Source organism: Danio rerio, chromosome 1, assembly GCF_049306965.1.
Source record: "Danio rerio strain Tuebingen ecotype United States chromosome 1, GRCz12tu, whole genome shotgun sequence".
NCBI classification, from domain to species: Eukaryota; Metazoa; Chordata; class Actinopteri; order Cypriniformes; family Danionidae; genus Danio; species Danio rerio.
In genome coordinates, this window is record NC_133176.1 from 63010402 (window position 1) to 63038214 (window position 27813).

At 44.4% G+C, this 27813-nt stretch overlaps 2 protein-coding genes and 1 long non-coding RNA gene across 3 annotated transcripts; all 3 read left to right on the plus strand.

Annotated features, from left to right (window-relative positions):
• Positions 1 to 1370: 1370 nt before the first annotated feature.
• On the plus strand, positions 1371 to 8233 carry LOC141375501 (uncharacterized). The gene is made up of 2 exons (XR_012383538.1): positions 1371 to 6087; positions 7288 to 8233. It is a non-coding gene; the product is annotated as an uncharacterized lncRNA (long non-coding RNA).
• Positions 8234 to 8932: 699 nt separating this feature from the next.
• LOC101884693 (uncharacterized) lies at positions 8933 to 17602 on the plus strand. Its single transcript, XM_073908988.1, has 7 exons — positions 8933 to 9118; positions 9673 to 9948; positions 10503 to 10778; positions 11333 to 11608; positions 12163 to 12438; positions 12993 to 13268; positions 13823 to 17602. Exons 1-7 carry the CDS (start codon positions 8977 to 8979, stop codon positions 14131 to 14133), a joined length of 1833 nt encoding a protein of 610 aa, XP_073765089.1. The 5' UTR covers positions 8933 to 8976; the 3' UTR covers positions 14134 to 17602.
• On the plus strand, positions 13913 to 25917 carry LOC141375500 (uncharacterized). Its single transcript, XM_073908978.1, has 11 exons — positions 13913 to 17418; positions 17973 to 18248; positions 18803 to 19078; positions 19633 to 19908; positions 20463 to 20738; positions 21293 to 21568; positions 22123 to 22398; positions 22953 to 23228; positions 23783 to 24058; positions 24613 to 24888; positions 25443 to 25917. The coding sequence occupies exons 1-11, from the start codon at positions 17133 to 17135 to the stop codon at positions 25751 to 25753; spliced, it is 3081 nt and encodes a 1026-aa protein (XP_073765079.1). The 5' UTR covers positions 13913 to 17132; the 3' UTR covers positions 25754 to 25917.
• The last annotated feature ends 1896 nt before the right edge of the window (positions 25918 to 27813 follow it).

Genomic DNA, 27813 nt, shown 5'->3' on the forward strand with positions numbered 1-27813 from the left:
AATTTAAATGAAAACATCAAGTATCAAGAATTCCTTTTGGCAGTGAGAATCCTTTCAAAAACAAAAGCCCTCACTTTAAGGCTCTTAAGCAATGAAAATCACAGTTTGGTTCTATTGTGAATAGTTTTTTTCTCTTCACATAGCGTGCTTGTAGACGTTTACAACTACACAATGGCAGACTGTACATCTATTTCCAAAATTTGTCAGACGGTAGTCCATGTCATTTGCAGTGTCTCATGTAGAAGTTAACCCTTTGGGAGATATTTCTAATGACTGGTTTAAAATCGGTCCAGAACCTTAACAATATAATTTGCCAGGCAGCTGCTTTGAGGTTTATTCACATTAACATTAACATTTCTTGAACATTCATACAAACTTCTATCTATTATAACTGTTCGGGCTAAGGATCTTTGAGGATGTGCATGCTTCATTTTCACATCAGGTATGAGGTTTAAATCAGCTCAGTTTTCAGAGATTAATTTCGGTGTTTAATTTTCACTGCTGAAAGTCCAAACAATGAGAAATCCATTCATGCTCAACTACACAAGCCCCAAACCAAGCGAGCCAGTTTGCCAACCGACCAAAGTAAAGGGGAAAAATAACCTCAAACCAGGCTCAGTTGGGCATGAGCATTTCTCCTCTGGCCAAACTTCCTGTACAGAGCTGCAGTCTAGGCACCGGAGGCTGGAGAATGGTGGACATCTGTTGTGGAGAAGCTGCAGATGGGAGAGGTCACTGGCTGGTGTACAGACTTACCCTTCAGGATCAATACGTAGACTCGTGGGTCACTTTAGAGTCTTAAAGGAATCAATCTCATGCTCTGATACACTAGGAGCTCCCTCTAATACTGGGTGTTAAGGCATTGAGGGCTTTGTAGGTAAACCATAACATTGTAAATTATATATTTAATAGGGAGTCAATGCCCTGAAAGAACAGGAGTAATGTTATTTCTTAGTTCTAGAAAGCACTCTAGCAGATGCATTTTGAACCATCTGCAGTTTGTTAGTGAGGCCAGCAGGGCAACTGCCTAGTAACTCATTACAGAAGTCTAACCGAGAGGTCATGAAAGCATGAATAAGCTTTTCTGCATCAGTTATTGATCGCTTGTCAAAGTTTGGCAACATTAAGATGAAAAAATTGAGGTTTGCAGATGCTTAATCTGGCCTTACACGGGTTGCTGTCAGAAATGGCCCCTAAATTACTGACTGAAGATGAGGACTAGGTTAGGGCAGACGTGTCAGCTCTACAAAGCTGACCAATCGCAGCTTGCTCTATTCATTGAGGTGTGCATCAGTGTCTGACTGCCACAGCATGGGCTACGTGACCATGCACAGGTTGTGCTGAAGCATACTTGTGTGCTTGATGCAGAAGTATAAATACGCCTGTAGGAGTGCTGTTTCTGTGCTATGAGATTCTCTACATCCAGATTAATTTTTCATAAACTTTAGCTGCTTTTCCACTCATGCTGAATCGTTTTCCAAATGGAACTGCTCCATTTTGTGCCAAACTGGGCCAGGCAGCACTAATATGGTTTTATTTTCCACTCATGTTGTAACAGCTCCTTGAAACACTACACAACCAATCAGTAGTTGCCTTTAATGCAATGTAAACTGCTCCCTTTGTTCAATTAAACTCAATAGCTGAAAAACTTGAAGTTAATAAAAACAAAAACAAACAAGTGACTAAACACTGCTATGCCGTTCTATCATATTGGGGTTCTACATATAGGTACATATCACAGCACCTTTTTTAGAGGTCGTATGTTGCGCGCCTCTGGCAACATTTTATTTGGAGGGGAAATGACTAATGTAACAATTGAAATGTTTGCAGGGGAATAAACGCATTTAAGATCTCTGAACATAACAAAATTAAACTATGATAATGCAACAGTGCATTTGTATTACAATAGCAGAAATATATTTTGGATGGGCCTTGTCAAAAGTGAGCGGGCACTGTACTTTAATTTTTACAATCTATAAGTTGATTATATAACATGCTACCTTTTGATGGTAAAATATAACCTTTTAAACCAGGGGTGTCAAACTCAATTGCTGGAGGGCAGAAGCCCTGCACAGTTTAGTTCCAACCCTGCTCCATCACACTTACCTGTAGGTTTCAAACAACTCTGAAGGACTCAATTAGTTTGATCAGTTTAGTTCCAACCCTAATTAAACACTTATTCAGAGCTGCGGCCCTTTTGGAACTGAGTTTGACACGTGTTAAACAATGACTTAAGTATTCAAACATTAAATAATGAACGCAGCAAGTGAAAAACTAATGTGAAAGGATATAAAGCACTATTTATCAGCTTGACATTTTTAGAAAATTTTTGCATAGCTACCCAGTATATATTAAAGATCAGGGAACAAAACAACAAATGTTACACAGCCCCATAAATGTCAAACTTGTGTATAACTGAATCATATAATGGCCTACAGCTGAAATGCTGAAAATTGCTCATTTATTAACATGTCAAAACATAGTGATTATTTTGAGAGCACTACCGACAATTATTAAATTCATTCATGTGACAAGTTTAGAGCATATATAGACTAAGAAATCATGCAACGGTACCTTGGACAGCAGTGCTGCTCTGTAAAGCTTTAGAGCAGTCAAAAAATGATTGAAAATTGACTTTCTACCATAGGCTTCGATGATAAGCATTTCTTATTTGCTTTATTCGATGCGCAGCAGGAAAAAATCTCAGTACATGTAGTCATTTGTTTAGTTCTCTCCTGGTTCAGAGCGAGATTTGTGCTACCAAATACAGTGCTGCATGCAATAAACTTGCATCAGTCAGGTGAATTAAAGGTCTCAATTGCTTAGAATGTCAATCAAATTATTTAACTCTAGCCATTAATAAAATAGGCTTTCATTATTTTAGATGACTGGTTGTGTAAAACGAAACCGTGTGTAAAACGAAACCGTGTGTAAAACGAAACCGTGTGTAAAACGAAACCGTGTGAGATTCACTTCTCTTCCAGAGACTGCTCTATGGTTTAAACCTTTTTAAAACCATTGTTAGACCTGTGTAATTTTTCTTGTATTAATGAAGTGTTTACTTGTGGATGTCTGTCTAGCATGCTTCTGAGCCAGCTGTGGTAGCTTGGTAAAAGCCCTCACATCACTCAATCTATTGGCACAGTTCAACACTGTTGTCTAACCATTCTTAGAATTCCAGGCTAAGAATGGTTTGTAATTGTGCTACATGGTTCCAGGCTCAGTGGAGAAACAATTAACTGTACTGAAGGGTTCTTAACAGTTTGGCACGATAGTGGGAAAGCGGTTATTTCTTTGTTAAAGTTGAGCAGATGCTTTTTTTATTTTTTTATTTTTTTATTTTTATAAATAGTATCTTTGATAGAAAATTAGACTATTTCTAACCTGCTATTTCTAATTTAGCATTAAGCAGTTAATTTTTTTTAAAGAGGCTTGGTAAATGCTATTATACATTTTAGGAACTAATTGTAAAAGTGGGGATGAATTAAACCACTATTCTTGGATCATCTTTATTACACAGCATTTTAAATAGTGCATCTACTTTTTCTGGAATGGAATATTGCCCTGACCCCTTCATGCAACCACAAGGGTTTCTTTCATTTTAAATGAGCTTAGATGAAGCTTGAATCTATAGAAAGGGGATTATAAAATGGCAATTTAATCTTAACCTAAAAATTAACCTTAACTCTTTGCTCGTCTCTGTCCTATCCCATATGGACTGTGGGGATGGACTCAAGACTGCTGTGTGAACCTGAATCCCAGAAAGGCTGGAGTGCATGGCCTAAAAAGGTCTAACATCCTTAGGTTCCTCATTCTGAACTGTCAAGTAGAAATATATGGCATAACATCGGCAGTAACTAAATTTAATGTGGATGAAACAGCCCTAACCAACCCCCACCCCTAAACAGAAGCTTGGCTTGTATTTGAATCACGTCCATACTTATTAATTGAAACTGCTCTAACCCAACCAAAAGGGGTTTGGTGATTATTCAGATCATTTTAATGTCAGATCATCTATTGGATCTTTTCAACCATAGGCTTCGATGATAAGCATTTCTTATTTGCTTTATTCGATGCGCAGTAGGAAAGTCTCAGTGCATGTAGTCATTGGTTTAATTCTCTCCTGGATCAGAGCGAGATATGTGCTACCAAATACAGTGCTGCGTGGAATAAACTTGCGTCAGTCAGGCAAATTAAAGGTCTTATATGCTCAGGATGTCAATCAAATTATTAAACTCACCATTAAGAGAATCTCTACATCCAGATTAATTTTTCATAAACTTTAGCTGCTCTTGTGTGAGGTGTGCATCAGTGTCTGACTGCCACAGCATGGGCTACGTGACCATGCACAGGTTGTGCTGAAGCATACTTGTGTGCTTGATGCAGAAGTATAAATACGCCTGTAGGAGTGCTGTTTCTGTGCTATGAGATTCTCTACATCCAGATTAATTTTCCATAAACTTTAGCTACTTTTTAACTCATGCTGAATCGTTTTCTAAATGGAACTGCTCCATTTTGTTGCAAAACTGGGCCAGGCAGCACTAATGCGGTTTTTTTCCACTCATGCTGCAACAGCTCTTTGAAACATTATACAACCAATCCGTAGTTGCCTTTAATGCAATGTAAACCGCTCCCTTTGTTCAATTAAACTCAATAGCTGAAACTTTTTACAGCACTTTTTAAATTTTTTTATATATATATTTTTTTTTTTTTTTAAGAGGTCATGTTGCGCGCCTCTGGCTAAATTTTATTACAAAAGCAGAAATATATTTTGGTTGAGCCTTGTCAAAAGTGAGCGGGCACTTAAATGTCACAACTTTAATTTTTACAATCTATAAGTTAATTATATAACATGCTACATTTTGATGGTAAAATATAACCCTTTAAACCAGGGGTGTCGACCTCAATTCCTGGAGGGCTGAAGCCCTGCACAGTTTAGTTCCAACTCGCTTACCCGTAGGTTTCAAACAAGCCTAAAGGACTCAATTAGTTTGATCAGGTGTGTTTAATTGGGGTTGGAACTAAACTGTGCAGAGCTGTGGCCCTTTTGGAATGGAGTTTGATACCTGTTAATGGCTAAGTATTAAACATTAAATGAACTCAGCAAGTGAAATAAACGAATGTGATTGCATCAGGATATAAAGCACTATTTATCAGCTTGACATTCTTAGAAAATATTTGCATAGTTACCCAGTATATATTAAAGATCAGGGAACAAAACAACAAGCGTTACACAGCCCCATAAATGTCAAACTTGTTTATAACTGAATCACATAATGGCCTACAGTTGAAATGCTGAAAATTGCTCTAACATGTCAACCTAGTGATTATTTTGAGAGCACTACCGACAATTAGTTTATTAAATTAATTGATGTGACTAGTTTATCAGAGCATATAGACTAAGAATTCATACAACAGTACCTTGGACAGCAGTGCCACTCTGTAAAGCTTAAGAACAGTCAAAAATGATTGAAAGTTGACTTTCTACCATAGGCTTCGATGATAAACATTTCTTAATTGCTTTATTCAATGTGCAGCAGGAAAAAGTCTGCATGTAGTCATTGGTTTAATTCTCTCCTGGGTCAGAGTGAGATTTGTGCTGCCAAATACAGTGCTGCGTGCAATAAACTTGCGTCAGTGAGGCGAATTAAAGGTCTCAATTGCTCAGGATGTAAATCAAATTATTAAACGCAAGCCATTAATAAAAAATAGGCTATTTCATTATTTTAGATGACTGGTTAGAAAAAAACAATGTATAAAATAAGTCAATGAAATAACTTTATTCATGAGTTATTCACTTCTCTTCCAGAGACTGCTCTATGGTTTAAACCCTTTTAAACTATTGTCTGACCTGTATAAATTGCTTATATTAAATTGTGTTTACTTGATGTCTGGCTAGCATGCTTCTGAGCCAGCTGTGGTAGCTTGGTAACCGCCCTGACATCAACACTAGAATTTATTGGCACAGTTAAGCACGGTTGTCTAACCATGCTTGCAATTCCAGGCTGAGAACAGTTTGTAATCGTGCTACATGGTTCCAGGCTCAGTGGAGAAACAACTGTAACTGTACTGAAGGCTTCTTAAAGGGTCACGAAACACCAAAACACATTTTTTGAGCTGTTGACAGTCGTATATGTGTCCCACACTGCTAAAAACACTATTAGGACACCTATATTTCACTAAAAAGTGTAAATTGGTTGTTTTTGCGTTATTTCAAGCAAATTCGTACTTCCTGTTTGAAACGAATTTTTAAAGCTGCGTCATGGTCATGACATAATAGCGTGTATACCAGCGTGCAGACTGGACGACTGTGCCAGAGTGTGCCTTATTACGTCTTACAGTGTGATGCATTAATGCATGAGTTAGGCTTGGTTCAAACCAATCAGCGCGCTCTATTGTGCAACTTCATTAATATTCATTAGTGTCACCGTCTTTACACCACAGAGACGCCACGTTGTGTTGGCAAAACAAGCGTGAAGTGTTGCTTTTACAGTTCGCTGCCATTAAGTTTCGTTTTCATTTTCTCTCTGTGAGAGCTTATCTGGATCACGTGTGGATTACAGTGTATGCGACGCTCGACAACAATAATTTACGTGTCTAAGGGGGATTATTGTTTACCTGAGAGCTGTTCTCATCTGCAAACGCTGAAATCCGGATTCCAGATGTAGTCTTCTCTTCATAAAGACGCGGCTCTAGTTGCTGGTGATTGTCCTGTCTCTACAGATTTGGTAAGTGAGCGACCAGTGCTCTTTGTATATTCAGTTTGTTCGTATCAAATAAGTTAACTATTGCATTGAGTGCAAACATGTTAGCACCGCATTTTGTGACCGGAATAACACACGCGGCTTTCGGACGCTACCTGCCGTGTGCATCTAAGTTTCCGGGAAATGCTGAGGTTTTTTTTCTGTCATTCGCCGTGCGGTATCAAACATTGCATGAAAAATACACGCTTAGAGCAGTTCCTCGAAACAAATATCTCATTTGTCGCGAGGGGCATGAATGAATTCCCTGAATGAAAGAGCCGAACTGCAGTTAAAGTCCGACATTTAATAATTTGGCAAATAATTCGACTACAGATATCCATGTAGGTTAAACACCATCCCTTTCTCCTGTGTATTTTGACTGAAACTCGCGCGTGCCCAAATAGACACTCCCACACCCTCCCACTTTAGTTTCTCCGACACTCCCCCCTAAACAGAGCTGGACACCCCCACTTTTCTGACTTTTTCCAAAGAAGAGGTGTGAAAACACCCTGCTGAAACGAGGGGGTTTCATGGCCCTTTAAAGGTTTGGCATGATAGTGGGAAAGCAGTTATTTCTTTGAGTTGAGCAGATGACATTTTTATAGTATCTTTGATAAATTAGACTATCAAACCTGCTTTTTAAAATTTAGCATTAAGCTTTTTTTTTTTTTTTTTTTTTTTTTTTAAAAGAGGCTTGGTGACTGCTATTATAAATTTTAGGAACTAATTCTAAAAGTAGGGATGAATTAAACAAACTATTCTTGGATCATCTTTATTACCCAGCATTTTGAATGGTGTCTACTTTTTCTGTACTGGAATATTGCCGTGACCCATACACGTGACCACAATGGTTTCTTTTTTTTCTTTGCTTTTAAAATGAGTTTAGATTAAGCTTGGATCTATATAAAGGGGAGAATTAAATGGCAATTAAATCTTAACCTAAAAATTAACCTAACTCTTTGCTCACCTGTGTCCTGTCCCATATGGACTGTGTGGATGGACTCAAGACCTGTGTGTGAACCTGAAGCCCAGAAAGGCTGGGAATGCATGACCTAAAAAGGTCTAACATCCTTAGTTTCCTCATTAAGAAGCAAGTAGAAAAAATATAGCAGCAAATATGGCCTAACATCAGCAGTAACTAAATTAATGTGGATGAAACGGCCCTAACCAACTCCCACCCCTAAACTGGAAGCTTGGCATGTATTTGGATCATGTTGATACTTTTTTTTATAAATTGTAACTGCACTAACTCAACCATAAGGGGTTTGCTGATTATTCGGATCATTTTAATGTCAGATCATCTATTGGATCTTTTGTGTGTCAGTTTCATCTGTATCTACATCTTGGTCATCTGGATTTCCTTAGTGCAACCTTTTGAAAACTGTCATCAGTTTAACAATCCTTTTATCTCTTTGAACACCAGCCTGTTATCTTGGATCAATATCATTTTCTTGGCTGCTATGTCAGTTGCATCATTTCCATCCACACACCAATCATAGATCTTTCACAAAGATTTCTCAATATTCAGGTCTTTCTTGCATTGTCTTAGCCTGATTTTGAATCCACTTCATCCTACTTTTTTGTAGATCAGAATATACCACTTTCTTACACCTAACACTAACCACAAGGGTTTCTTAACCAATCCTAACCGAACTGCTCAAGCAACAAATCATTTCTTAAAGCATTTAAGAAAAATTGACTAAACCATGTCTACCCTTAAGTCAAACTTAATTGTAAATAACAACCTTCCCTTAAACTTAACCCTAAAACCAGATGTTTTGTAACTGAAGAACATTACATAATTTAACACATCCTAAAAAAAAATCTGGTCAAATATCAAGTTGAGAACATTACCTCTACTAAACTTTACCTCAAATAAACTGATTTAGTAGTTAATTATTAATATATTAATATATTATAAAATAGCGAACTAGGGGTAGAGCGAACTAGGGGTAGAGCGAACTAGGGGTAGAGCGAACTAGGGGTAGAGCGAACTAGGGGTAGAGCGAACTAGGGGTAGAGCGAACTAGGGGTAGAGCGAACTAGGGGTAGAGCGAACTAGGGGTAGAGCGAACTAGGGGTAGAGCGAACTAGGGGTAGAGCGAACTAGGGGTAGAGCGAACTAGGGGTAGAGCGAACTAGGGGTAGAGCGAACTAGGGGTAGAGGGTTAGGGTTAGGGTTAGGGTTAGGGTGAAGAAAAATCCAGAGGTTGGACTGAGTCCATCCCCGGTTATGCACGGTCCATCGACATCAACTGCCCGCCACGCCCGCGGCGTCCGGGTCGGCCGAACGGATCCGAACGACATCGAGAAAGGCCAGCGTCAGCCCGCAACACAACCAAATTGCTGTGAAAAAATTACCCACCTAGTTTTAGGTATGTGTACAGCGCTAATTCAGCATTTGGGGTAGGGTTCGGGGTCTTAGGGTCCCTGATCTTAGGGCTCTAGGCACTTGGGTTAAGTTTTAGGTGTGAAAGGTCACCCGGGTTGGGTTTAGAGGTGTGTTGAAGAGTGCAGTCGATGTTTGTAAATAATAAAGTTTTGTTTTTGTGGACTTAATACATTTATTTTACTTTCCCATGAGATTAAATAATGCGGCTCTCTCCCATTTGCGTTTTGAAATGGAGGCACTAAATATACTGCTCAAACCTGATCGCGACGTTTCGGAGTTTCTTTTCCTTCCTCAGGCTAGTTTGAGCAACTGAATGGCTGGAATACTTCACATCAGCTCATTTATATAGACTTCTCAGTGGGCGTGGCTTCCTAACACTCTCTCTCTCTCTGTTTTCACACTTTCTCGATGTTTCGATTTTTCTCGATGTTTCCCAAAACTGAATATCGGCACTTTGTGGTGCGTCATAAACTTAGCGTTATACTTTCTGCTGTCCTGTTGTGTACTTTTTGACACCAATTTATTAAATGTTCCAAGCTGGAGACTCATTTCCCCGACATCGATGGATCCGCCGGCGTTCCCGTCCGCAGCAGGCGAGGTGCAGAGCTGGAGGCACTGGCTGGGTTAGGGTGAAGAAAAATCCAGAGGTTGGACTGAGTCCATCCCCGGTTATGCACGGTCCATCGACATCAACTGCCCGCCACGCCCGCGGCGTCCGGGTCGGCCGAACGGATCCGAACGACATCGAGAAAGGCCAGCGTCAGCCCGCAACACAACCAAATTGCTGTGAAAAAATTACCCACCTAGTTTTAGGTATGTGTACAGCGCTAATTCAGCATTTGGGGTAGGGTTCGGGGTCTTAGGGTCCCTGATCTTAGGGCTCTAGGCACTTGGGTTAAGTTTTAGGTGTGAAAGGTCACCCGGGTTGGGTTTAGAGGTGTGTTGAAGAGTGCAGTCGATGTTTGTAAATAATAAAGTTTTGTTTTTGTGGACTTAATACATTTATTTTACTTTCCCATGAGATTAAATAATGCGGCTCTCTCCCATTTGCGTTTTGAAATGGAGGCACTAAATATACTGCTCAAACCTGATCGCGACGTTTCGGAGTTTCTTTTCCTTCCTCAGGCTAGTTTGAGCAACTGAATGGCTGGAATACTTCACATCAGCTCATTTATATAGACTTCTCAGTGGGCGTGGCTTCCTAACACTCTCTCTCTCTCTGTTTTCACACTTTCTCGATGTTTCGATTTTTCTCGATGTTTCCCAAAACTGAATATCGGCACTTTGTGGTGCGTCATAAACTTAGCGTTATACTTTCTGCTGTCCTGTTGTGTACTTTTTGACACCAATTTATTAAATGTTCCAAGCTGGAGACTCATTTCCCCGACATCGATGGATCCGCCGGCGTTCCCGTCCGCAGCAGGCGAGGTGCAGAGCTGGAGGCACTGGCTGGGTTAGGGTGAAGAAAAATCCAGAGGTTGGACTGAGTCCATCCCCGGTTATGCACGGTCCATCGACATCAACTGCCCGCCACGCCCGCGGCGTCCGGGTCGGCCGAACGGATCCGAACGACATCGAGAAAGGCCAGCGTCAGCCCGCAACACAACCAAATTGCTGTGAAAAAATTACCCACCTAGTTTTAGGTATGTGTACAGCGCTAATTCAGCATTTGGGGTAGGGTTCGGGGTCTTAGGGTCCCTGATCTTAGGGCTCTAGGCACTTGGGTTAAGTTTTAGGTGTGAAAGGTCACCCGGGTTGGGTTTAGAGGTGTGTTGAAGAGTGCAGTCGATGTTTGTAAATAATAAAGTTTTGTTTTTGTGGACTTAATACATTTATTTTACTTTCCCATGAGATTAAATAATGCGGCTCTCTCCCATTTGCGTTTTGAAATGGAGGCACTAAATATACTGCTCAAACCTGATCGCGACGTTTCGGAGTTTCTTTTCCTTCCTCAGGCTAGTTTGAGCAACTGAATGGCTGGAATACTTCACATCAGCTCATTTATATAGACTTCTCAGTGGGCGTGGCTTCCTAACACTCTCTCTCTCTCTGTTTTCACACTTTCTCGATGTTTCGATTTTTCTCGATGTTTCCCAAAACTGAATATCGGCACTTTGTGGTGCGTCATAAACTTAGCGTTATACTTTCTGCTGTCCTGTTGTGTACTTTTTGACACCAATTTATTAAATGTTCCAAGCTGGAGACTCATTTCCCCGACATCGATGGATCCGCCGGCGTTCCCGTCCGCAGCAGGCGAGGTGCAGAGCTGGAGGCACTGGCTGGGTTAGGGTGAAGAAAAATCCAGAGGTTGGACTGAGTCCATCCCCGGTTATGCACGGTCCATCGACATCAACTGCCCGCCACGCCCGCGGCGTCCGGGTCGGCCGAACGGATCCGAACGACATCGAGAAAGGCCAGCGTCAGCCCGCAACACAACCAAATTGCTGTGAAAAAATTACCCACCTAGTTTTAGGTATGTGTACAGCGCTAATTCAGCATTTGGGGTAGGGTTCGGGGTCTTAGGGTCCCTGATCTTAGGGCTCTAGGCACTTGGGTTAAGTTTTAGGTGTGAAAGGTCACCCGGGTTGGGTTTAGAGGTGTGTTGAAGAGTGCAGTCGATGTTTGTAAATAATAAAGTTTTGTTTTTGTGGACTTAATACATTTATTTTACTTTCCCATGAGATTAAATAATGCGGCTCTCTCCCATTTGCGTTTTGAAATGGAGGCACTAAATATACTGCTCAAACCTGATCGCGACGTTTCGGAGTTTCTTTTCCTTCCTCAGGCTAGTTTGAGCAACTGAATGGCTGGAATACTTCACATCAGCTCATTTATATAGACTTCTCAGTGGGCGTGGCTTCCTAACACTCTCTCTCTCTCTGTTTTCACACTTTCTCGATGTTTCGATTTTTCTCGATGTTTCCCAAAACTGAATATCGGCACTTTGTGGTGCGTCATAAACTTAGCGTTATACTTTCTGCTGTCCTGTTGTGTACTTTTTGACACCAATTTATTAAATGTTCCAAGCTGGAGACTCATTTCCCCGACATCGATGGATCCGCCGGCGTTCCCGTCCGCAGCAGGCGAGGTGCAGAGCTGGAGGCACTGGCTGGGTTAGGGTGAAGAAAAATCCAGAGGTTGGACTGAGTCCATCCCCGGTTATGCACGGTCCATCGACATCAACTGCCCGCCACGCCCGCGGCGTCCGGGTCGGCCGAACGGATCCGAACGACATCGAGAAAGGCCAGCGTCAGCCCGCAACACAACCAAATTGCTGTGAAAAAATTACCCACCTAGTTTTAGGTATGTGTACAGCGCTAATTCAGCATTTGGGGTAGGGTTCGGGGTCTTAGGGTCCCTGATCTTAGGGCTCTAGGCACTTGGGTTAAGTTTTAGGTGTGAAAGGTCACCCGGGTTGGGTTTAGAGGTGTGTTGAAGAGTGCAGTCGATGTTTGTAAATAATAAAGTTTTGTTTTTGTGGACTTAATACATTTATTTTACTTTCCCATGAGATTAAATAATGCGGCTCTCTCCCATTTGCGTTTTGAAATGGAGGCACTAAATATACTGCTCAAACCTGATCGCGACGTTTCGGAGTTTCTTTTCCTTCCTCAGGCTAGTTTGAGCAACTGAATGGCTGGAATACTTCACATCAGCTCATTTATATAGACTTCTCAGTGGGCGTGGCTTCCTAACACTCTCTCTCTCTCTGTTTTCACACTTTCTCGATGTTTCGATTTTTCTCGATGTTTCCCAAAACTGAATATCGGCACTTTGTGGTGCGTCATAAACTTAGCGTTATACTTTCTGCTGTCCTGTTGTGTACTTTTTGACACCAATTTATTAAATGTTCCAAGCTGGAGACTCATTTCCCCGACATCGATGGATCCGCCGGCGTTCCCGTCCGCAGCAGGCGAGGTGCAGAGCTGGAGGCACTGGCTGGGTTAGGGTGAAGAAAAATCCAGAGGTTGGACTGAGTCCATCCCCGGTTATGCACGGTCCATCGACATCAACTGCCCGCCACGCCCGCGGCGTCCGGGTCGGCCGAACGGATCCGAACGACATCGAGAAAGGCCAGCGTCAGCCCGCAACACAACCAAATTGCTGTGAAAAAATTACCCACCTAGTTTTAGGTATGTGTACAGCGCTAATTCAGCATTTGGGGTAGGGTTCGGGGTCTTAGGGTCCCTGATCTTAGGGCTCTAGGCACTTGGGTTAAGTTTTAGGTGTGAAAGGTCACCCGGGTTGGGTTTAGAGGTGTGTTGAAGAGTGCAGTCGATGTTTGTAAATAATAAAGTTTTGTTTTTGTGGACTTAATACATTTATTTTACTTTCCCATGAGATTAAATAATGCGGCTCTCTCCCATTTGCGTTTTGAAATGGAGGCACTAAATATACTGCTCAAACCTGATCGCGACGTTTCGGAGTTTCTTTTCCTTCCTCAGGCTAGTTTGAGCAACTGAATGGCTGGAATACTTCACATCAGCTCATTTATATAGACTTCTCAGTGGGCGTGGCTTCCTAACACTCTCTCTCTCTCTGTTTTCACACTTTCTCGATGTTTCGATTTTTCTCGATGTTTCCCAAAACTGAATATCGGCACTTTGTGGTGCGTCATAAACTTAGCGTTATACTTTCTGCTGTCCTGTTGTGTACTTTTTGACACCAATTTATTAAATGTTCCAAGCTGGAGACTCATTTCCCCGACATCGATGGATCCGCCGGCGTTCCCGTCCGCAGCAGGCGAGGTGCAGAGCTGGAGGCACTGGCTGGGTTAGGGTGAAGAAAAATCCAGAGGTTGGACTGAGTCCATCCCCGGTTATGCACGGTCCATCGACATCAACTGCCCGCCACGCCCGCGGCGTCCGGGTCGGCCGAACGGATCCGAACGACATCGAGAAAGGCCAGCGTCAGCCCGCAACACAACCAAATTGCTGTGAAAAAATTACCCACCTAGTTTTAGGTATGTGTACAGCGCTAATTCAGCATTTGGGGTAGGGTTCGGGGTCTTAGGGTCCCTGATCTTAGGGCTCTAGGCACTTGGGTTAAGTTTTAGGTGTGAAAGGTCACCCGGGTTGGGTTTAGAGGTGTGTTGAAGAGTGCAGTCGATGTTTGTAAATAATAAAGTTTTGTTTTTGTGGACTTAATACATTTATTTTACTTTCCCATGAGATTAAATAATGCGGCTCTCTCCCATTTGCGTTTTGAAATGGAGGCACTAAATATACTGCTCAAACCTGATCGCGACGTTTCGGAGTTTCTTTTCCTTCCTCAGGCTAGTTTGAGCAACTGAATGGCTGGAATACTTCACATCAGCTCATTTATATAGACTTCTCAGTGGGCGTGGCTTCCTAACACTCTCTCTCTCTCTGTTTTCACACTTTCTCGATGTTTCGATTTTTCTCGATGTTTCCCAAAACTGAATATCGGCACTTTGTGGTGCGTCATAAACTTAGCGTTATACTTTCTGCTGTCCTGTTGTGTACTTTTTGACACCAATTTATTAAATGTTCCAAGCTGGAGACTCATTTCCCCGACATCGATGGATCCGCCGGCGTTCCCGTCCGCAGCAGGCGAGGTGCAGAGCTGGAGGCACTGGCTGGGTTAGGGTGAAGAAAAATCCAGAGGTTGGACTGAGTCCATCCCCGGTTATGCACGGTCCATCGACATCAACTGCCCGCCACGCCCGCGGCGTCCGGGTCGGCCGAACGGATCCGAACGACATCGAGAAAGGCCAGCGTCAGCCCGCAACACAACCAAATTGCTGTGAAAAAATTACCCACCTAGTTTTAGGTATGTGTACAGCGCTAATTCAGCATTTGGGGTAGGGTTCGGGGTCTTAGGGTCCCTGATCTTAGGGCTCTAGGCACTTGGGTTAAGTTTTAGGTGTGAAAGGTCACCCGGGTTGGGTTTAGAGGTGTGTTGAAGAGTGCAGTCGATGTTTGTAAATAATAAAGTTTTGTTTTTGTGGACTTAATACATTTATTTTACTTTCCCATGAGATTAAATAATGCGGCTCTCTCCCATTTGCGTTTTGAAATGGAGGCACTAAATATACTGCTCAAACCTGATCGCGACGTTTCGGAGTTTCTTTTCCTTCCTCAGGCTAGTTTGAGCAACTGAATGGCTGGAATACTTCACATCAGCTCATTTATATAGACTTCTCAGTGGGCGTGGCTTCCTAACACTCTCTCTCTCTCTGTTTTCACACTTTCTCGATGTTTCGATTTTTCTCGATGTTTCCCAAAACTGAATATCGGCACTTTGTGGTGCGTCATAAACTTAGCGTTATACTTTCTGCTGTCCTGTTGTGTACTTTTTGACACCAATTTATTAAATGTTCCAAGCTGGAGACTCATTTCCCCGACATCGATGGATCCGCCGGCGTTCCCGTCCGCAGCAGGCGAGGTGCAGAGCTGGAGGCACTGGCTGGGTTAGGGTGAAGAAAAATCCAGAGGTTGGACTGAGTCCATCCCCGGTTATGCACGGTCCATCGACATCAACTGCCCGCCACGCCCGCGGCGTCCGGGTCGGCCGAACGGATCCGAACGACATCGAGAAAGGCCAGCGTCAGCCCGCAACACAACCAAATTGCTGTGAAAAAATTACCCACCTAGTTTTAGGTATGTGTACAGCGCTAATTCAGCATTTGGGGTAGGGTTCGGGGTCTTAGGGTCCCTGATCTTAGGGCTCTAGGCACTTGGGTTAAGTTTTAGGTGTGAAAGGTCACCCGGGTTGGGTTTAGAGGTGTGTTGAAGAGTGCAGTCGATGTTTGTAAATAATAAAGTTTTGTTTTTGTGGACTTAATACATTTATTTTACTTTCCCATGAGATTAAATAATGCGGCTCTCTCCCATTTGCGTTTTGAAATGGAGGCACTAAATATACTGCTCAAACCTGATCGCGACGTTTCGGAGTTTCTTTTCCTTCCTCAGGCTAGTTTGAGCAACTGAATGGCTGGAATACTTCACATCAGCTCATTTATATAGACTTCTCAGTGGGCGTGGCTTCCTAACACTCTCTCTCTCTCTGTTTTCACACTTTCTCGATGTTTCGATTTTTCTCGATGTTTCCCAAAACTGAATATCGGCACTTTGTGGTGCGTCATAAACTTAGCGTTATACTTTCTGCTGTCCTGTTGTGTACTTTTTGACACCAATTTATTAAATGTTCCAAGCTGGAGACTCATTTCCCCGACATCGATGGATCCGCCGGCGTTCCCGTCCGCAGCAGGCGAGGTGCAGAGCTGGAGGCACTGGCTGGGTTAGGGTGAAGAAAAATCCAGAGGTTGGACTGAGTCCATCCCCGGTTATGCACGGTCCATCGACATCAACTGCCCGCCACGCCCGCGGCGTCCGGGTCGGCCGAACGGATCCGAACGACATCGAGAAAGGCCAGCGTCAGCCCGCAACACAACCAAATTGCTGTGAAAAAATTACCCACCTAGTTTTAGGTATGTGTACAGCGCTAATTCAGCATTTGGGGTAGGGTTCGGGGTCTTAGGGTCCCTGATCTTAGGGCTCTAGGCACTTGGGTTAAGTTTTAGGTGTGAAAGGTCACCCGGGTTGGGTTTAGAGGTGTGTTGAAGAGTGCAGTCGATGTTTGTAAATAATAAAGTTTTGTTTTTGTGGACTTAATACATTTATTTTACTTTCCCATGAGATTAAATAATGCGGCTCTCTCCCATTTGCGTTTTGAAATGGAGGCACTAAATATACTGCTCAAACCTGATCGCGACGTTTCGGAGTTTCTTTTCCTTCCTCAGGCTAGTTTGAGCAACTGAATGGCTGGAATACTTCACATCAGCTCATTTATATAGACTTCTCAGTGGGCGTGGCTTCCTAACACTCTCTCTCTCTCTGTTTTCACACTTTCTCGATGTTTCGATTTTTCTCGATGTTTCCCAAAACTGAATATCGGCACTTTGTGGTGCGTCATAAACTTAGCGTTATACTTTCTGCTGTCCTGTTGTGTACTTTTTGACACCAATTTATTAAATGTTCCAAGCTGGAGACTCATTTCCCCGACATCGATGGATCCGCCGGCGTTCCCGTCCGCAGCAGGCGAGGTGCAGAGCTGGAGGCACTGGCTGGGTTAGGGTGAAGAAAAATCCAGAGGTTGGACTGAGTCCATCCCCGGTTATGCACGGTCCATCGACATCAACTGCCCGCCACGCCCGCGGCGTCCGGGTCGGCCGAACGGATCCGAACGACATCGAGAAAGGCCAGCGTCAGCCCGCAACACAACCAAATTGCTGTGAAAAAATTACCCACCTAGTTTTAGGTATGTGTACAGCGCTAATTCAGCATTTGGGGTAGGGTTCGGGGTCTTAGGGTCCCTGATCTTAGGGCTCTAGGCACTTGGGTTAAGTTTTAGGTGTGAAAGGTCACCCGGGTTGGGTTTAGAGGTGTGTTGAAGAGTGCAGTCGATGTTTGTAAATAATAAAGTTTTGTTTTTGTGGACTTAATACATTTATTTTACTTTCCCATGAGATTAAATAATGCGGCTCTCTCCCATTTGCGTTTTGAAATGGAGGCACTAAATATACTGCTCAAACCTGATCGCGACGTTTCGGAGTTTCTTTTCCTTCCTCAGGCTAGTTTGAGCAACTGAATGGCTGGAATACTTCACATCAGCTCATTTATATAGACTTCTCAGTGGGCGTGGCTTCCTAACACTCTCTCTCTCTCTGTTTTCACACTTTCTCGATGTTTCGATTTTTCTCGATGTTTCCCAAAACTGAATATCGGCACTTTGTGGTGCGTCATAAACTTAGCGTTATACTTTCTGCTGTCCTGTTGTGTACTTTTTGACACCAATTTATTAAATGTTCCAAGCTGGAGACTCATTTCCCCGACATCGATGGATCCGCCGGCGTTCCCGTCCGCAGCAGGCGAGGTGCAGAGCTGGAGGCACTGGCTGGGTTAGGGTGAAGAAAAATCCAGAGGTTGGACTGAGTCCATCCCCGGTTATGCACGGTCCATCGACATCAACTGCCCGCCACGCCCGCGGCGTCCGGGTCGGCCGAACGGATCCGAACGACATCGAGAAAGGCCAGCGTCAGCCCGCAACACAACCAAATTGCTGTGAAAAAATTACCCACCTAGTTTTAGGTATGTGTACAGCGCTAATTCAGCATTTGGGGTAGGGTTCGGGGTCTTAGGGTCCCTGATCTTAGGGCTCTAGGCACTTGGGTTAAGTTTTAGGTGTGAAAGGTCACCCGGGTTGGGTTTAGAGGTGTGTTGAAGAGTGCAGTCGATGTTTGTAAATAATAAAGTTTTGTTTTTGTGGACTTAATACATTTATTTTACTTTCCCATGAGATTAAATAATGCGGCTCTCTCCCATTTGCGTTTTGAAATGGAGGCACTAAATATACTGCTCAAACCTGATCGCGACGTTTCGGAGTTTCTTTTCCTTCCTCAGGCTAGTTTGAGCAACTGAATGGCTGGAATACTTCACATCAGCTCATTTATATAGACTTCTCAGTGGGCGTGGCTTCCTAACACTCTCTCTCTCTCTGTTTTCACACTTTCTCGATGTTTCGATTTTTCTCGATGTTTCCCAAAACTGAATATCGGCACTTTGTGGTGCGTCATAAACTTAGCGTTATACTTTCTGCTGTCCTGTTGTGTACTTTTTGACACCAATTTATTAAATGTTCCAAGCTGGAGACTCATTTCCCCGACATCGATGGATCCGCCGGCGTTCCCGTCCGCAGCAGGCGAGGTGCAGAGCTGGAGGCACTGGCTGGGTTAGGGTGAAGAAAAATCCAGAGGTTGGACTGAGTCCATCCCCGGTTATGCACGGTCCATCGACATCAACTGCCCGCCACGCCCGCGGCGTCCGGGTCGGCCGAACGGATCCGAACGACATCGAGAAAGGCCAGCGTCAGCCCGCAACACAACCAAATTGCTGTGAAAAAATTACCCACCTAGTTTTAGGTATGTGTACAGCGCTAATTCAGCATTTGGGGTAGGGTTCGGGGTCTTAGGGTCCCTGATCTTAGGGCTCTAGGCACTTGGGTTAAGTTTTAGGTGTGAAAGGTCACCCGGGTTGGGTTTAGAGGTGTGTTGAAGAGTGCAGTCGATGTTTGTAAATAATAAAGTTTTGTTTTTGTGGACTTAATACATTTATTTTACTTTCCCATGAGATTAAATAATGCGGCTCTCTCCCATTTGCGTTTTGAAATGGAGGCACTAAATATACTGCTCAAACCTGATCGCGACGTTTCGGAGTTTCTTTTCCTTCCTCAGGCTAGTTTGAGCAACTGAATGGCTGGAATACTTCACATCAGCTCATTTATATAGACTTCTCAGTGGGCGTGGCTTCCTAACACTCTCTCTCTCTCTGTTTTCACACTTTCTCGATGTTTCGATTTTTCTCGATGTTTCCCAAAACTGAATATCGGCACTTTGTGGTGCGTCATAAACTTAGCGTTATACTTTCTGCTGTCCTGTTGTGTACTTTTTGACACCAATTTATTAAATGTTCCAAGCTGGAGACTCATTTCCCCGACATCGATGGATCCGCCGGCGTTCCCGTCCGCAGCAGGCGAGGTGCAGAGCTGGAGGCACTGGCTGGGTTAGGGTGAAGAAAAATCCAGAGGTTGGACTGAGTCCATCCCCGGTTATGCACGGTCCATCGACATCAACTGCCCGCCACGCCCGCGGCGTCCGGGTCGGCCGAACGGATCCGAACGACATCGAGAAAGGCCAGCGTCAGCCCGCAACACAACCAAATTGCTGTGAAAAAATTACCCACCTAGTTTTAGGTATGTGTACAGCGCTAATTCAGCATTTGGGGTAGGGTTCGGGGTCTTAGGGTCCCTGATCTTAGGGCTCTAGGCACTTGGGTTAAGTTTTAGGTGTGAAAGGTCACCCGGGTTGGGTTTAGAGGTGTGTTGAAGAGTGCAGTCGATGTTTGTAAATAATAAAGTTTTGTTTTTGTGGACTTAATACATTTATTTTACTTTCCCATGAGATTAAATAATGCGGCTCTCTCCCATTTGCGTTTTGAAATGGAGGCACTAAATATACTGCTCAAACCTGATCGCGACGTTTCGGAGTTTCTTTTCCTTCCTCAGGCTAGTTTGAGCAACTGAATGGCTGGAATACTTCACATCAGCTCATTTATATAGACTTCTCAGTGGGCGTGGCTTCCTAACACTCTCTCTCTCTCTGTTTTCACACTTTCTCGATGTTTCGATTTTTCTCGATGTTTCCCAAAACTGAATATCGGCACTTTGTGGTGCGTCATAAACTTAGCGTTATACTTTCTGCTGTCCTGTTGTGTACTTTTTGACACCAATTTATTAAATGTTCCAAGCTGGAGACTCATTTCCCCGACATCGATGGATCCGCCGGCGTTCCCGTCCGCAGCAGGCGAGGTGCAGAGCTGGAGGCACTGGCTGGGTTAGGGTGAAGAAAAATCCAGAGGTTGGACTGAGTCCATCCCCGGTTATGCACGGTCCATCGACATCAACTGCCCGCCACGCCCGCGGCGTCCGGGTCGGCCGAACGGATCCGAACGACATCGAGAAAGGCCAGCGTCAGCCCGCAACACAACCAAATTGCTGTGAAAAAATTACCCACCTAGTTTTAGGTATGTGTACAGCGCTAATTCAGCATTTGGGGTAGGGTTCGGGGTCTTAGGGTCCCTGATCTTAGGGCTCTAGGCACTTGGGTTAAGTTTTAGGTGTGAAAGGTCACCCGGGTTGGGTTTAGAGGTGTGTTGAAGAGTGCAGTCGATGTTTGTAAATAATAAAGTTTTGTTTTTGTGGACTTAATACATTTATTTTACTTTCCCATGAGATTAAATAATGCGGCTCTCTCCCATTTGCGTTTTGAAATGGAGGCACTAAATATACTGCTCAAACCTGATCGCGACGTTTCGGAGTTTCTTTTCCTTCCTCAGGCTAGTTTGAGCAACTGAATGGCTGGAATACTTCACATCAGCTCATTTATATAGACTTCTCAGTGGGCGTGGCTTCCTAACACTCTCTCTCTCTCTGTTTTCACACTTTCTCGATGTTTCGATTTTTCTCGATGTTTCCCAAAACTGAATATCGGCACTTTGTGGTGCGTCATAAACTTAGCGTTATACTTTCTGCTGTCCTGTTGTGTACTTTTTGACACCAATTTATTAAATGTTCCAAGCTGGAGACTCATTTCCCCGACATCGATGGATCCGCCGGCGTTCCCGTCCGCAGCAGGCGAGGTGCAGAGCTGGAGGCACTGGCTGGGTTAGGGTGAAGAAAAATCCAGAGGTTGGACTGAGTCCATCCCCGGTTATGCACGGTCCATCGACATCAACTGCCCGCCACGCCCGCGGCGTCCGGGTCGGCCGAACGGATCCGAACGACATCGAGAAAGGCCAGCGTCAGCCCGCAACACAACCAAATTGCTGTGAAAAAATTACCCACCTAGTTTTAGGTATGTGTACAGCGCTAATTCAGCATTTGGGGTAGGGTTCGGGGTCTTAGGGTCCCTGATCTTAGGGCTCTAGGCACTTGGGTTAAGTTTTAGGTGTGAAAGGTCACCCGGGTTGGGTTTAGAGGTGTGTTGAAGAGTGCAGTCGATGTTTGTAAATAATAAAGTTTTGTTTTTGTGGACTTAATACATTTATTTTACTTTCCCATGAGATTAAATAATGCGGCTCTCTCCCATTTGCGTTTTGAAATGGAGGCACTAAATATACTGCTCAAACCTGATCGCGACGTTTCGGAGTTTCTTTTCCTTCCTCAGGCTAGTTTGAGCAACTGAATGGCTGGAATACTTCACATCAGCTCATTTATATAGACTTCTCAGTGGGCGTGGCTTCCTAACACTCTCTCTCTCTCTGTTTTCACACTTTCTCGATGTTTCGATTTTTCTCGATGTTTCCCAAAACTGAATATCGGCACTTTGTGGTGCGTCATAAACTTAGCGTTATACTTTCTGCTGTCCTGTTGTGTACTTTTTGACACCAATTTATTAAATGTTCCAAGCTGGAGACTCATTTCCCCGACATCGATGGATCCGCCGGCGTTCCCGTCCGCAGCAGGCGAGGTGCAGAGCTGGAGGCACTGGCTGGGTTAGGGTGAAGAAAAATCCAGAGGTTGGACTGAGTCCATCCCCGGTTATGCACGGTCCATCGACATCAACTGCCCGCCACGCCCGCGGCGTCCGGGTCGGCCGAACGGATCCGAACGACATCGAGAAAGGCCAGCGTCAGCCCGCAACACAACCAAATTGCTGTGAAAAAATTACCCACCTAGTTTTAGGTATGTGTACAGCGCTAATTCAGCATTTGGGGTAGGGTTCGGGGTCTTAGGGTCCCTGATCTTAGGGCTCTAGGCACTTGGGTTAAGTTTTAGGTGTGAAAGGTCACCCGGGTTGGGTTTAGAGGTGTGTTGAAGAGTGCAGTCGATGTTTGTAAATAATAAAGTTTTGTTTTTGTGGACTTAATACATTTATTTTACTTTCCCATGAGATTAAATAATGCGGCTCTCTCCCATTTGCGTTTTGAAATGGAGGCACTAAATATACTGCTCAAACCTGATCGCGACGTTTCGGAGTTTCTTTTCCTTCCTCAGGCTAGTTTGAGCAACTGAATGGCTGGAATACTTCACATCAGCTCATTTATATAGACTTCTCAGTGGGCGTGGCTTCCTAACACTCTCTCTCTCTCTGTTTTCACACTTTCTCGATGTTTCGATTTTTCTCGATGTTTCCCAAAACTGAATATCGGCACTTTGTGGTGCGTCATAAACTTAGCGTTATACTTTCTGCTGTCCTGTTGTGTACTTTTTGACACCAATTTATTAAATGTTCCAAGCTGGAGACTCATTTCCCCGACATCGATGGATCCGCCGGCGTTCCCGTCCGCAGCAGGCGAGGTGCAGAGCTGGAGGCACTGGCTGGGTTAGGGTGAAGAAAAATCCAGAGGTTGGACTGAGTCCATCCCCGGTTATGCACGGTCCATCGACATCAACTGCCCGCCACGCCCGCGGCGTCCGGGTCGGCCGAACGGATCCGAACGACATCGAGAAAGGCCAGCGTCAGCCCGCAACACAACCAAATTGCTGTGAAAAAATTACCCACCTAGTTTTAGGTATGTGTACAGCGCTAATTCAGCATTTGGGGTAGGGTTCGGGGTCTTAGGGTCCCTGATCTTAGGGCTCTAGGCACTTGGGTTAAGTTTTAGGTGTGAAAGGTCACCCGGGTTGGGTTTAGAGGTGTGTTGAAGAGTGCAGTCGATGTTTGTAAATAATAAAGTTTTGTTTTTGTGGACTTAATACATTTATTTTACTTTCCCATGAGATTAAATAATGCGGCTCTCTCCCATTTGCGTTTTGAAATGGAGGCACTAAATATACTGCTCAAACCTGATCGCGACGTTTCGGAGTTTCTTTTCCTTCCTCAGGCTAGTTTGAGCAACTGAATGGCTGGAATACTTCACATCAGCTCATTTATATAGACTTCTCAGTGGGCGTGGCTTCCTAACACTCTCTCTCTCTCTGTTTTCACACTTTCTCGATGTTTCGATTTTTCTCGATGTTTCCCAAAACTGAATATCGGCACTTTGTGGTGCGTCATAAACTTAGCGTTATACTTTCTGCTGTCCTGTTGTGTACTTTTTGACACCAATTTATTAAATGTTCCAAGCTGGAGACTCATTTCCCCGACATCGATGGATCCGCCGGCGTTCCCGTCCGCAGCAGGCGAGGTGCAGAGCTGGAGGCACTGGCTGGGTTAGGGTGAAGAAAAATCCAGAGGTTGGACTGAGTCCATCCCCGGTTATGCACGGTCCATCGACATCAACTGCCCGCCACGCCCGCGGCGTCCGGGTCGGCCGAACGGATCCGAACGACATCGAGAAAGGCCAGCGTCAGCCCGCAACACAACCAAATTGCTGTGAAAAAATTACCCACCTAGTTTTAGGTATGTGTACAGCGCTAATTCAGCATTTGGGGTAGGGTTCGGGGTCTTAGGGTCCCTGATCTTAGGGCTCTAGGCACTTGGGTTAAGTTTTAGGTGTGAAAGGTCACCCGGGTTGGGTTTAGAGGTGTGTTGAAGAGTGCAGTCGATGTTTGTAAATAATAAAGTTTTGTTTTTGTGGACTTAATACATTTATTTTACTTTCCCATGAGATTAAATAATGCGGCTCTCTCCCATTTGCGTTTTGAAATGGAGGCACTAAATATACTGCTCAAACCTGATCGCGACGTTTCGGAGTTTCTTTTCCTTCCTCAGGCTAGTTTGAGCAACTGAATGGCTGGAATACTTCACATCAGCTCATTTATATAGACTTCTCAGTGGGCGTGGCTTCCTAACACTCTCTCTCTCTCTGTTTTCACACTTTCTCGATGTTTCGATTTTTCTCGATGTTTCCCAAAACTGAATATCGGCACTTTGTGGTGCGTCATAAACTTAGCGTTATACTTTCTGCTGTCCTGTTGTGTACTTTTTGACACCAATTTATTAAATGTTCCAAGCTGGAGACTCATTTCCCCGACATCGATGGATCCGCCGGCGTTCCCGTCCGCAGCAGGCGAGGTGCAGAGCTGGAGGCACTGGCTGGGTTAGGGTGAAGAAAAATCCAGAGGTTGGACTGAGTCCATCCCCGGTTATGCACGGTCCATCGACATCAACTGCCCGCCACGCCCGCGGCGTCCGGGTCGGCCGAACGGATCCGAACGACATCGAGAAAGGCCAGCGTCAGCCCGCAACACAACCAAATTGCTGTGAAAAAATTACCCACCTAGTTTTAGGTATGTGTACAGCGCTAATTCAGCATTTGGGGTAGGGTTCGGGGTCTTAGGGTCCCTGATCTTAGGGCTCTAGGCACTTGGGTTAAGTTTTAGGTGTGAAAGGTCACCCGGGTTGGGTTTAGAGGTGTGTTGAAGAGTGCAGTCGATGTTTGTAAATAATAAAGTTTTGTTTTTGTGGACTTAATACATTTATTTTACTTTCCCATGAGATTAAATAATGCGGCTCTCTCCCATTTGCGTTTTGAAATGGAGGCACTAAATATACTGCTCAAACCTGATCGCGACGTTTCGGAGTTTCTTTTCCTTCCTCAGGCTAGTTTGAGCAACTGAATGGCTGGAATACTTCACATCAGCTCATTTATATAGACTTCTCAGTGGGCGTGGCTTCCTAACACTCTCTCTCTCTCTGTTTTCACACTTTCTCGATGTTTCGATTTTTCTCGATGTTTCCCAAAACTGAATATCGGCACTTTGTGGTGCGTCATAAACTTAGCGTTATACTTTCTGCTGTCCTGTTGTGTACTTTTTGACACCAATTTATTAAATGTTCCAAGCTGGAGACTCATTTCCCCGACATCGATGGATCCGCCGGCGTTCCCGTCCGCAGCAGGCGAGGTGCAGAGCTGGAGGCACTGGCTGGGTTAGGGTGAAGAAAAATCCAGAGGTTGGACTGAGTCCATCCCCGGTTATGCACGGTCCATCGACATCAACTGCCCGCCACGCCCGCGGCGTCCGGGTCGGCCGAACGGATCCGAACGACATCGAGAAAGGCCAGCGTCAGCCCGCAACACAACCAAATTGCTGTGAAAAAATTACCCACCTAGTTTTAGGTATGTGTACAGCGCTAATTCAGCATTTGGGGTAGGGTTCGGGGTCTTAGGGTCCCTGATCTTAGGGCTCTAGGCACTTGGGTTAAGTTTTAGGTGTGAAAGGTCACCCGGGTTGGGTTTAGAGGTGTGTTGAAGAGTGCAGTCGATGTTTGTAAATAATAAAGTTTTGTTTTTGTGGACTTAATACATTTATTTTACTTTCCCATGAGATYAAATAATGYGGCTCTCTCCCATTTGCGTTTTGAAATGGAGGCMCTAAATRTACTGCTCAAACCTGATCGCGACGTTTCGGAGTTTCTTTTCCTTCCTCAGGCTAGTTTGAGCAACTGAATGGCTGGAATACTTCACATCAGCTCATTTATATAGACTTCTCAGTGGGCGTGGCTTCCTAACACTCTCTCTCTCTCTGTTTTCACACTTTCTCGATGTTTCGATTTTTCTCGATGTTTCCCAAAACTGAATATCGGCACTTTGTGGTGCGTCATAAACTTAGCGTTAYAYTTTCTRYTGTCYTGTTGTGTACTTTTTGACAYCAATTTATTAAATGYTCCRAGYTGGAGACTCATTTCCCCGACATCGATGGATCCGCCGGCGTTCCCGTCCGCAGCAGGCGAGGTGCAGAGCTGGAGGCACTGGCTGGGTTAGGGTGARGAAAAATCCAGAGGTTGGACTGAGTCCATCCCCGGTTATGCACGGTCCATCGACATCAACTGCCCGCCACGCCCGCGGCGTCCGRGTCGGCCGAACGGATCCGAACGACATCGAGAAAGGCCAGCGTCAGCCCGCAACACAACCAAGTTGCTGTGAAAAAATTACCCACCAAGTTTTAGGTATGTGTGTAACGCTAATTCAGCGTTTGGGTAGGGTTCGGGGTCTTAGGGTCCCTGGTCTTAGGGCTCTAGGCACTTGGGTTAAGTTTTAGGTGTGAAAGGTCACCCGGGTTGGGTTTAGAGATGTGTTGAAGAGTGCGGTCGATTTTTGTAAATTAATAAAGTTTTGTYTTTGTGGACTTAATACATTTATTTTACTTTCCCATGAGATCAAATAATGTGGCTCTCTCCCATTTGCGTTTTGAAATGGAGGCCCTAAATGTACTGCTCAAACCTGATCGCGACGTTTCGGAGTTTCTTTTCCTTCCTCAGGCTAGTTTGAGCAACTGAATGGCTGGAATACTTCACATCAGCTCATTTATATAGACTTCTCAGTGGGCGTGGCTTCCTAACACTCTCTCTCTCTCTGTTTTCACACTTTCTCGATGTTTCGATTTTTCTCGATGTTTCCCAAAACTGAATATCGGCACTTTGTGGTGCGTCATAAACTTAGCGTTAYAYTTTCTRYTGTCYTGTTGTGTACTTTTTGACATCAATTTATTAAATGYTCCRAGYTGGAGACTCATTTCCCCGACATCGATGGATCCGCCGGCGTTCCCGTCCGCAGCAGGCGAGGTGCAGAGCTGGAGGCACTGGCTGGGTTAGGGTGARGAAAAATCCAGAGGTTGGACTGAGTCCATCCCCGGTTATGCACGGTCCATCGACATCAACTGCCCGCCACGCCCGCGGCGTCCGAGTCGGCCGAACGGATCCGAACGACATCGAGAAAGGCCAGCGTCAGCCCGCAACACAACCAAGTTGCTGTGAAAAAATTACCCACCAAGTTTTAGGTATGTGTGTAACGCTAATTCAGCGTTTGGGTAGGGTTCGGGGTCTTAGGGTCCCTGGTCTTAGGGCTCTAGGCACTTGGGTTAAGTTTTAGGTGTGAAAGGTCACCCGGGTTGGGTTTAGAGATGTGTTGAAGAGTGCGGTCGATKTTTGTAAATTAATAAAGTTTTGTYTTTGTGGACTTAATACATTTATTTTACTTTCCCATGAGATCAAATAATGYGGCTCTCTCCCATTTGCGTTTTGAAATGGAGGCCCTAAATGTACTGCTCAAACCTGATCGCGACGTTTCGGAGTTTCTTTTCCTTCCTCAGGCTAGTTTGAGCAACTGAATGGCTGGAATACTTCACATCAGCTCATTTATATAGACTTCTCAGTGGGCGTGGCTTCCTAACACTCTCTCTCTCTCTGTTTTCACACTTTCTCGATGTTTCGAT